This window comes from Cyclopterus lumpus, chromosome 3, assembly GCF_009769545.1.
Source record: "Cyclopterus lumpus isolate fCycLum1 chromosome 3, fCycLum1.pri, whole genome shotgun sequence".
NCBI lineage: Eukaryota > Metazoa > Chordata > Actinopteri > Perciformes > Cyclopteridae > Cyclopterus > Cyclopterus lumpus.
This window is the reverse complement of record NC_046968.1, coordinates 27,679,906-27,691,828: the sequence shown is the minus strand read 5'-3', so window position 1 is coordinate 27,691,828 and position 11,923 is coordinate 27,679,906. Positions and strand designations below refer to the sequence as shown.

The following is an 11,923-nucleotide window of genomic DNA, read 5'->3' as shown; positions in this document are numbered from 1 at the left end:
GAAGCTGTTGTTAGAATGGAAACAAGTACTCAAGTACTGTATTCAAGTACAGCATCAAGGTACTTCATCTATGTTAGTACATCCTAGAGATATTGTACTTTTTACTGTACTACATCTCAGAGGTACATATTGTACTTGTTTTTATATACTACATTTTCTACTTTTATAGTACCAGTCCACAGGGGGCGACAGAACCAACACTACCACTTTAGTCCACAGGGGGCGACAGAACCAACACTACCACTTTAGTCCACAGGGGGCGACAGAACTAACACTACCACTTTAGTCTACAGGGGGCGACAGAACCAACACTACCACTTTAGTCCACAGGGGGCGACAGAACTAACACTACCACTTTAGTCCACAGGGGGCGACAGAACCAACACTACCACTTTAGTCCACAGGGGGCGACAGAACCAACACTACCACTTTAGTCTACAGGGGGCGACAGAACCAACACTACCACTTTAGTCTACAGGGGGCGACAGAACCAACACTACCACTTTAGTCTACAGGGGGCGACAGAACCAACACTACCACTTTAGTCCACAGGGGGCGACAGAACCAACACTACCACTTTAGTCCACAGGGGATGTCAGAACCAACACTACCACTTTAGTCCACAGGGGGCGACAGAACCAACACTACCACTTTAGTCCACAGGGGGCGAGAGAACCAACACTACCACTTTAGTCCACAGGGGGCGCCAGAACCAACACTACCACTTTAGTCCACAGGGGGTGCCAGAACCAACACTACCACTTTAGTCCACACGGGGTGCCAGAACCAACACTACCACTTTAGTCCACAGGGGGCGCCAGAACCAACACTACCACTTTAGTCCACAGGGGGTGCCAGAACCAACACTACCACTTTAGTCCACAGGGGGTACCAGAACCAACACTACCACTTTAGTCCACAGGGGGCGCCAGAACCAACACTACCACTTTAGTCCACAGGGGGTGCCAGAACCAACACTACCACTTTAGTCCACAGGGGGTGACAGAACCAACACTACCACTTTAGTCCACAGGGGGTGCCAGAACCAACACTACCACTTTAGTCCACACGGGGTGCCAGAACCAACACTACCACTTTAGTCCACAGGGGGCGCCAGAACCAACACTACCACTTTAGTCCACAGGGGGTGCCAGAACCAACACTACCACTTTAGTCCACAGGGGGTACCAGAACCAACACTACCACTTTAGTCCACAGGGGGCGCCAGAACCAACACTACCACTTTAGTCCACAGGGGGTGCCAGAACCAACACTACCACTTTAGTCCACAGGGGGTGACAGAACCAACACTACCACTTTAGTCCACAGGGGGTGCCAGAACCAACACTAAATGAAAGTTGCATGTTGTAACTTTAAATCGTTAAACGAGTGCTTCGTTGTCAGGAGCCCCATGTTTGAGGTTCCTTTGTCGAGAACTATTTTCATAACTTTCAATCAGACTGGACAAACCATTCATACACAAGGGCATTTAAAAATAAAAGCAAAAGAGTTTATTGTCAATTTAAAAAGTGCCTGGTTGGACAAACAACGAGACAAGAAGAGCAACAAGATCATGACATGAATCTATTAAAGGTCCATTAAATACTCGCCGTGAACACGGCGGAGGTCTTTGAATTACTTTCTTACCTTCCAGCAAACGGATATCCACTCGAAGATTAACCGACAGATACGGGAAACATAATGCTGTCACCACCACTTGATGGTGCAGCTTGATGGTGCATTTAAGGACACTCCCAACATCTCAAAAAGTGAGTCGGTAACAAACGATAAGCAAACAGTGAAGTAATGGATAAAGTGACTTTTTTTTCTTTGTGCTTATATTCGTTTCTTTGAATTGTTGCCTTTTCCCGGACTGTTTTAAAAAATACTTTTATTCATATACTCATCATGGTTTTACAATCGGTCCAGCAACACAATTGCTAACGGCTGCCAGCTAATGCTATGTGAAAATGCCTTATATATATATATATATATATATACATATATATTTAAATGGCTAATGCTAGCGGGAAAACATATATATACAAATGCCGCTAGCATTATCCATTTAAATATATAAGTATTAGGCGTTTTCACATAGCATTAGCTGGCAGCCTTTTTCAATATATAAATAAATATATATATATATATACATATATGTGTATTTAAATTACTAATGCTAGCAGGAAAACATATATATATATATATTTAAATGGCTAATGCTAGCGGGAAAACCACCTCTTGTTTTCCTTATAAAATAAAATAACATGAACAAAAACTCGTGGAAATCAGTGCCAATGTTTGCAAGCTATGCTAACAAGCTTCTTCTCTCTGAATGGAACAAAAACACAAAAGCACCGCTATATGAAAAAAAGCCTTAAGTATCAATACAGCACAAGTGTAAATACTAAATCATATTTAATATATACGTGTATATATCTATCTGTACCTTTTTGGTAAAAATGTGCACACAGTTTCAGTAAGATTGCAGAACGTATATTTAAAGAAAATAATTTAGATGATCTGTTGTACTAAAAGGTTTGTACGTCATTCATTTGCTGAAGAGAAAAGCGTAATATAACCTGATAAGTATTATATAATTTTGGAAAGTCGACTGCATTAACAGCATGAATCCAGGACATGAACAGACAATCACTTTTAAGTGTAACGCACTACATTAACATAATAAAACAGTCCTCAGCGGTCTAAATGTGCTTATACAGCAGAGAGAGCATGTTGTCACCATTTCTCACACATATCGACTGAATGAACGCTCATCAGAAAGCTGTCGATGGAACCGCGGCTTTGTGGCCCTTCGGCCCGTCGTTACCGTCCTTGGACCCGGACGTGAACCTGTCCGGTGACAAATGGAGTCTGGACCAAGTCTCCTCCGACTCGGCGGCCATCTCCTCGCCCCTCTCCTCCTTCCACAGCTGCTCGTACTCCTGCTTCAGCTCCTGGTACGAGCGGGAGAAGGTGTGGAAGATGGACGTGGCGGGGAACGCCATGATGAGGATGCCGCTCAGGATGCTGGTCAGCGCCACCATCTGTCCGGGGATGCTGCGCGGCACCATGTCGCCGTAACCCACCGTCGTCATGGAGATGATGGCCCACCAGTAGGAGGCCGGGATGCTGCTGAAGCTGTGCTGCGGGTGCGTGGCGGCGAACGGCGCCAGCTCGCTCTCCGCCAGGTGGACCAGGGGCGAGAAGAGGGTCACGGCCACGCAGACGAACAGCAGCAGCAGGCCGAACTCGCGCATGCTGCGCTGCATGGTCATCCCCAACGTCTGCAGGCCCAGGGAGTGGCGGGCGAGCCGCATCACGTACAGGATCCGCAGGGCCCGCAGCAGGCGCAGGATCAGGCTCAGTTTGTCCAGGTAGCCCCTGCCGGCGCCCACGATGACCACGTCGTCCCGCGACTCGTCCCTGACGTCCACCACCAGGGCCACGTAGTACGGCAGGATGGCGATGGCGTCGATGATGTTGAGGGGCCCGCGGGCGAAGGCCAGCTTGCTCTGGGCGTTGACGAACCGCAGCAGGAACTCCAGAGTGAACCACGCCACGCAGATGGACTCCACCACAAACATGCTCTGACACTTCTGGGAGCACTCGCCCTGCAGACACACAGAGACGCACTGTGACGAGAAGACACTTTAAAGGGTCGCGCCGCCATTTTCACACACACACACACACACACACACACACACACACACACACATACACAGAATCAGGTTACTGCTCGTACAGGACATCTGGAGGACTTTGGAGAATAAAAAGACCGTGACCCTGAGTCCCGAGGCCTCACATTCAGAGTAAAAGACCTGCATAATTATCTATAGGCAGAGTGCATTGTGGGAAATTTACACTTTTCTTCTCCATGTTCTTTTCTAGTCAAGTAGTGAATAGTGGATTGATAGACAGTAGACCCAATAAGATATACACAAATACACATAAAAGTATACAGTATATGTTTGTATGCACATGCAGTATATATACATGCATACACAAAGACATTTTTTTGTGGAAAAATTAATACAAGGATAAGAATAAAATATAAAAGAATAAATATAAGAATAAAATATAAAAACAATATAATAGGATTATAACGATGAATTGAAGATTGTGGAGTTAAAGGGATGAGCAGATGTCTCCGAAACCATGGCAACTCATTCCAAAATGACCCCACTTGGGACTTAAGTAAGAGGAAAGATATATGGTTTGGTATTTTGGGGTGAAGCGTCCCTTTACGTCTTCCTGGAACACATTATTTCTCTTTATATGTAATCAAACTAAATTGGCAACTCGTCTACAATCAAATTGAGTTATTTTTGCTGCGTCGTTTCTTTTACTGTGTAAATGTGTCCCAACATGTGACGTTCAAGATAAAACGTCGTTGCAGTGTAACTTCGTCCTTGAGAACCGGGGACAACAAACACTCTGCAGCTTTAAATGCCTTGAATTTAAATTTAAAAAATGGAAAGAACCTTGACTCTGAAAACAAATTGTGTTGTTTTGTTAATTGTGCCCACGTTCATTTCAAGACACAGCACTTATATTGATTTGTACTTGTTTACCCAAGCTAGTGCAACATTTCTGTGGCAAATAATTGTCTTTTTGTTGTATTGTGGATGGTCAGTCAGCCAAGTAGAAAAATTGTAATGATCGCAGAAAACAAGAGGTGAGAAATGTTCGTAACAATTACTGAAGCTGAAACTTTGACCTTCTGCAACACTTTTCTCGCACATAATCTTCTGTTTATTGACCAGAACATGAGGCGCAGGTTTCATTGAGTGTTTTTAATCAATACTTCTAATCGTGTGTTACCAAAGGAAACATAACTCCTAGGAAGTAATATCCAGGAAATGAGGCTGCACTTTATAACCTCTTACCAACACGAATAAAGAAACATAAAGAAAGGCTGGTGGAACAATATGAGTACTTTTACTCAACCCTTCGTTCTCCTTGTTATCCAAGAGGACCGACACAGAGGGGTTGTTAAATTAAACGTGTTGATCCGGTCTATGTGACTCATTGATCCTCTACAAGTTCACATCTATGACTACGACTCTGACATATCAGTAGCCTTACAGAGCTGTGTGTTGGTAATGAGGAAGTGTCTTAAAACTAGTTGAAAGAAGTCTGGTTGTATAGAAGTCTATGCTTCATGTGTTAAAGCTGCATTCTCTCTACTGACCACCAGGGGGCGACTCCTCTGGTTGTATAGAAGTCTATGTTTTATGTGTTAAAGCTGCATTCTCTCTACTGACCACCAGGGGGCGACTCCTCTGGTTGTATAGAAGTCTATGTTTCATGTGTTAAAGCTGCATTCTCTCTACTGACCACCAGGGGGCGACTCCTCTGGTTGTATAGAAGTCTATGCTTCATGTGTTGAAGCTGCATTCTCTCCCCTGACCACCAGGGGGCAACTCCTCTGGTTGTATAGAAGTCTATGCGTCATGTGTTAAAGCTGCATTCTCTCTACTGACCACCAGGGGGCCGACTCCTCTGGTTGTATAGAAGTATATGCTTCATGTGTTAAAGCTGCAGTAAAACCAGCTGGCCAACATTCAACTGTCGATGTCTGCCAGACAAAAACAAACACTTTGTTTACAGAAATTAAAAAGAAAGATTGTCTTTTCCTGTTTTAGTTAAACTCCTCATCGATCTCAAGTCATGTGGAGAAACCATGTTGTGCTTTTCAGCTTCTGGACTCGTTCATGCTTTTTTTTTTTTTTTTTTTTTTCCGGTGTCTTGATTAGTGCGATTGACATCAGGGACAAATCAATCCTGGTAATTCCCCCCAGCCTCTTTACACACCGACCGTCATTTAAAACGATCAATTCTACATCCCCCGTCTGCTTCTATTGATCCGGACCACCGCCAACAAAAATCTACGATTCAACATTTAAAGTCGCCTCCCCCCGCTCTTTAAATTCGCTTACTGTTAGTGAAGTCGTCTCGTCCTTCGGATCAACGGCACCAGAAGTGCACCTGACCCCCCCCCCCCCCCCCCCCCCCCCCGGTCGCTAGAACACGGCTCAGGAAAGTAGAGGCCACACATTCAGCCTCGCTTTGGCACGAGCTTTCCTTCACTTGGCCTTTTGCCTCGCTCTATTTGCAGGGTGTGTGTGTGTGTGTGTGTGTGTGTGTGTGTGTTCAGGCCAGCATTTGTGTAGCTTCCTCTTGGGTGGCTGCTTGCGTTGATTGAGAGGAATTATTTTCGCATGAATTCATAGATTGGGATCTTTTTTATACATTTGAGCTTTACAAAATAACCCAGACTTGCTGACATATTCATCTATTTTTATGAACCAATTGATTTTTTAAAAAAATGTTTTATTATTTGTTATTTTATAAATTGCATTTCATACAGAACATCTTGCCTGTGATTATTAACCGTTGACTTAAATAAAATAATTGTAAATTGTATTATTCCCAAGCATGGGCAGTTGAATTATTAATTTGTAGCTCGGAGCATTCGTTTGTAGCTTTTTAATTTTCCAGTAACACCTAAAGCTGCAAAAGGCTCGACTGTCATCGCCAGCTTGTTGCTAACGGAGTCTGTCGTTTGTCAGCTTTTTGGCTGGAAATGCCGCCGATGGAGTGAAGAAAAAAGGAGCTGAAAGAGGACCTGCAGAACTCATCACTACAATATATATATATATATATATATATATATATAAAGGTTGATTAGTGACGCTTAATGATTTGATCGTCATTTTAATGTGGAAATATGATTAGCACACAGTGTTATGAGGTTAACAATACTTATGTTGTGTCTCTATACACATCTTTTTGCTAGCAGAGAAAAAGATGTGCGTGTGCACAACAGGTTCAACAGGATGTTGTGCGGCTGTCAGCTTTCCGTCGGCTTCATACGCACCCTGGTCTCTTCGTCTCTAAGGTCTGGCATGGTGCTGATGCACAAGCTGACCACGGTGACCATCACCATGACCACCGAGAGGCATGCGAACATCTTCGCGGCCAACCCCGACTGAGGGTTTTCCACCACCTCGCGGAGCATCCAGGTCAGTTTGTGATAGCCCTTTTTGGTCTCTGTGGTGGTTTTCTTCAGCATCACCCTCTTCTGCCTCCACTCCTGCTCCTTGCGCTCTCGCTCCACCACCTCCTCCACGCGGGTGTTCATGCGCCGGCGGCAACAGCGCTCCATGTGGCTCGCGTCCACGCCCCAGTAGTCGAGCTCGTCGTGCAGCGACACGGCGCACAGTTCCCGGAGCAGGCGCAGTTTCCCCGCCGCCAAGAAGTTGAGGATGACCCTGAAGGCGGTCGGGTTTCGGTCGAAAAAGTACTCCCGGCACGTCTCGTCGTAGTCGTCGCAGAGTCGCGCGATCTCCTCTGGTGTGGTGCAGAAACGTAGGCGTCCCAGGCGACTCTGGGGGAACTGCTCCAGGGTGCTCCAGGGGAAGGTGTAGCGGTTGCCCCCGACATTGATGAGAACCTGCAGGGTGTGGTCGACGACGTAGGAGGCCTTGCGGTCGCGAAGCAGCTGGGCGCGCTGGAAGTAGACGCCCTTGATGGTCTCGGTCTCCGGGATCTCGGTGAAGAATCGGTCGAGGCTGCTGTCGTCGCTGCTGATTGAGTAGGTGCTGAAGTCGTGGTTGGCATTGCTGATGATGGGCATGCTGGCTTCAGTATGTGTGACGGCAGGGAATATGTGTTTGTATGTCCCAGAAGTTAGAAGGAGGATCCTCAGAGAAGCTGTAACGACAAATTAAAATAAAGGCTCAATCTTTTGTACATGGAGTCCAGATGAAGCTTTTTTTCTATTAACGCTACCTTTTAATTGTCTCAGTTTAATACCTCATTGCAAATGGAGTACCACATGGCTCCGTCCTGGGTCCCCTATACTTTTCAATATGGTACTCATATGGATCAACATTCATTGACTTTCATCACTATGCAGATGACAGCAATCTCTATCTCGCCATTGATCCTGATTCTTCAATTTATGTTTGATCCAAAAAGCTAATTCAGGACAAAGCAGAATTAATTGTTGTCCAAAAGAGCAACTGCACACATTTGTGATATAAAATGCACAATGTAAATAGTAATAGTTTACACTTTTTTTGCAGTTTGATGTAAAGTTTAACAGAAGCCTTTCTTTTGTAATCGGTGTCCTTTTTGGGAAGCAGAATATTTTTATTTTGTTGCAGTACTGCCGCTGGCCACTGAGGCAGATTGGCAGCAGCTCTGACTCGCCTTCAAGCAGCAACTTCCTGTGCATGAAATATGAAGCCACCGCGGAAGTGCCAAAAACTGCAGATCCTCAAATGGCCACTTGAGACAGTCTCCCAAAAGCGACTCAATCCCCACGGACCCCCAAGTTAAAAGGCCAAACTTTTAGGAATAAGCACTGGGGCGTCGCCTCTTTGAGTGACAGGTGGATGGCGTCTCAGCTCTTCCTACAATCTACCCATTTGATTAATTTACATATAATCTATGTTCGCCACAATGTTTCCAGCTCTTAATATTCATTGATTCATTGACTAATCAAGAGCTAAGACAAGACGATACATCCAATGTGCTCTTTGTAACATCGTCACAATTCACAAAAAGAAAAAAAGAAAGCCTCCCACTTTGAGTCCTGACACCCTTCTGAGTGAACTTCACACCAATTCACGCCTGGATTCTCGTGACCTTGTCGACTCTTGATGAGTGACCTTAAAAACTCTCACCGGCTCCGGTGTGACATCGTGGGTGTGAACGAGCCGGAGAGGTGAGGATGTCTCGAGGACCACCAGCCGGCGAAACCGAACAAAAAGCTCCCGTAATTATAACTTCTGTTTCAACCTGACGTCCATAGAAAAGGTGTTTTATGGAAATAGATATCTGCCATCATGCAAACAGACACCGGGAGCTTGAAGGGCAGATTCATTTATATAAAAACAGTGTTCTCACTGACCTCTGATAGACTTTTCAGTTTTCATTGGGTCTTTGTGTATCAAGTAAAAATATCAGCTGTGATTTGGAGATGAGTTGACTTTAAACCAGCTTACGAACAGTTGGACTGAGTGCAATTTAATACCTATTAACACCTGTATACTGTTCATTCTTCTGTGATTTGTTTTTAGGGAAAAGACCATTTAACTCGATCTACAGGTGCATTGATTCATGGACACATCATTGTCCTCTGTTGTGCTGTTTAAAAAAAAAAGAAGAAACTATTGAAAATTAGATTCTAATAAAAGTGCAATATTGAACATTTTACATTCAGAAGCCGAAGGTAATTTTGTATTTCACTGTGATGTCATCAACTGTGGTTCGGTTAGTCCTCCTCTATTGATACATTAACACCAAATGACTTCATCACATATTTATTTTGATTTAAATGTAATAATATGTAACTTTGGCATTCTCTAAAAACATTGTTCTTCCATATTTCCTCCAGCAGGTGGATCCCTGAAAGCTTCATAAGATGCTGAAGGTCAGTGGTGCTAAAGAACGCTTACTCAAGTCAAGTACAGCACTTCAGATTAATTGGGAAGTATTGTACTTCTACTTCATATTTCAGAAGTACATGTTGTACTTTTTCCTCCCCTCGATGTATTAGACAGCCGTAGTTACAGATGACGTGGCAGACTAATAGTTTACATGTCATCAGTCTATAAAATAAACTGAATAATAAAACAGTATATTTAGTTAGAATGAGCTCCAAGCTACACTATTAAACTGCTGTATATGTACCACTGATAATAATAATAATAATAATATAAAACACTGCATTATTGTCACTGTCACTGTCATTCACACAGGGAAGCATTCAACACTGTCATTCTGCATGAAAACGTCTACTTTTGATGCTTTTAAGTACATTTTGCAATATCTGTGTACTTCTATTTAAATACAACTACGAATACATGACGTCATACAAGAGGTCAAATATAAATAAGCTAAATTATAATCTATTTGTCACATTATACAGATTAGTTTCCAAATGTATGTAAATTGAATCTCCGAATCTACTGCACACATTCTCCATAATGCATTTAATCAGAGAAGACTGTATCTGTTATCAGCTTTTAAATAATTATAATATCAAGATGACAATAGTGGTGGAGGAACTATTCAGAGTCTTTCAGTAAAAAAATACAAAATAATTAAATTAAATTCCTGCAATAAAAAAAAAAATCCCGTTATCAGTAAATGTGTTTCTTACATTATTATTACTCTTTAATGTAAAAGCCGGATTGCACTGCTCATTTTAAACTGATTATTATTTTTCATTATTGATTATTTTAAAATCGATTGACAGGCCATGAGCCCAAAGTGACACCTGTTGGTTTTGGGTCCAAACGTCAACATTACATACAAATTAAAGAAGGGAGAGCGGAGTCCTGGACTTCATTAAAACCCATAAACCAGATGAAGACCGGCTGCATTGTTTCCACCGACTCACCTCAAAGGGCGCAGGTGTGCTGCCTCAGCTCTTTCACGCCTCGCTTGTTTGCCACGTGCATTTTCCTCATCTGTTGCTCTTATGAACGACGCTGCTCACTAATTAATCCATAATGCTTTCTACTATTATTATTATTATCATCATTATAATAATAATAATAACGACGCTGGAGCTCCGGAACCAGCCCGACGGACCTCCACAGTTTATGAATCCACTCTTGAAGTTTGCGTGCCCGCCGTGTGTCCGTCCGCGCTGGCGTCGCCCGGTGTGCACGCGTCGTCTCTTCTCCGGCAGCTTCTGGACTTGAAATTAAATTAAATCAACAAAGAATAATTAAAAAAATACATTCATTTTATTTATTGTCGTCCTCAACTCGCCGCTGCGCTTCCGTTGGTCCCCCGGCGGAGAGGATGACATGCGGTTATCTAACCGGCGGTGCGCTCCGGAAAACCTGCCGCTGTATGCTCATCTGTGTCTGACAGCAGGACCCTCCTCCTCCTCCTCCTCCTCCTCCTCCCCTTCCTCCTCCTCCTCCTCCTCCCCCTCCCCCTCCTCCTCCCCCTCCTCCTCCTCCTCCTCCTCCCCCTCCCCCTCCTCCTCCTCCTCCTCCTCCTCCTCCTCCTCCCTCTCATCTCAGCTCTCTTCTTCTACACTGTACAAAACGATGTCAGTCCCACTGCGTGTAAATGAGTTAAATTACTGCATAATATGATGTAAAAAGTACTCTTATACTGAGATAAGGGTAAAAGTATGCATGTAATACTACTCCAGTAAAAGTCACAGAGAATATGATGTAAGAAGTACTCTTATGGTAGAAGTACAACTGTGTAATACTACTCCAATAGAAGGGTAAATACCTTAGAATATAGTAGAGCAAGTACTTTTAAGTAATATATTTTACTAGCAGTCCCACTCTGTGTAAATGAGTTAAAGTATTGCAGAATATGATGTAAGAAGTACTCTTATACTGAGCAAATGATAGAAGTACAACTGTGTAATACTACTCCAATACAATGTGAATCCCTTTATAATATAGTAGGGCAAGTACTTTAAAGTAATATATTTGACTGTCAGTCCCACTCTGTGTAAATGAGTAAAAGGTCACGCAGAATATGCTGGAAGAAGTACTTTGTACTGAGCTAATGGAAGAAGTACAACCGTGTAATACTACTCCAGTAAAAGTCAGATAGAATATGATGGAAGAAGTACTTTTTACTTTGCCTAAGAAGTCTCAAGATGCAAGTTTTTTACGTTTTATTTTGTCAAGTCTACGCTGATCACATTTGTGACGTAAGTCTGAATAAATATTACGTCGTGAGTTACTTTGTCATTTTGAATGTTAATGAATGTGTTTAACAAAAAGGGACACAGACGCTCTTTAAGCCAATAAACAAGAGTAAACAAAGAAGTTGTTGTTGTTGTTGTTGTTGTTGCCTCTCCAGGACCAACTGGACTCTGTTTGACTGCAGCTGGAGCCTGATTGACAAAGTGTGTGCAGGCAGACGT

At 43.3% G+C, this 11,923-nt stretch overlaps 1 protein-coding gene across 1 annotated transcript; it reads right to left on the bottom strand.

Annotated features, from left to right (window-relative positions):
- Positions 1-2,117: 2,117 nt before the first annotated feature.
- LOC117728686 (potassium voltage-gated channel subfamily G member 4-like) lies at positions 2,118-10,882 on the bottom strand. The gene is made up of 3 exons (XM_034529476.1): positions 10,418-10,882; positions 6,884-7,719; positions 2,118-3,614 (listed from the first exon to the last, which is right to left on the bottom strand). Exons 2-3 carry the CDS (start codon positions 7,640-7,642, stop codon positions 2,778-2,780), a joined length of 1,596 nt encoding a protein of 531 aa, XP_034385367.1. The 5' UTR covers positions 7,643-7,719; positions 10,418-10,882; the 3' UTR covers positions 2,118-2,777.
- Positions 10,883-11,923: the final 1,041 nt, after the last annotated feature.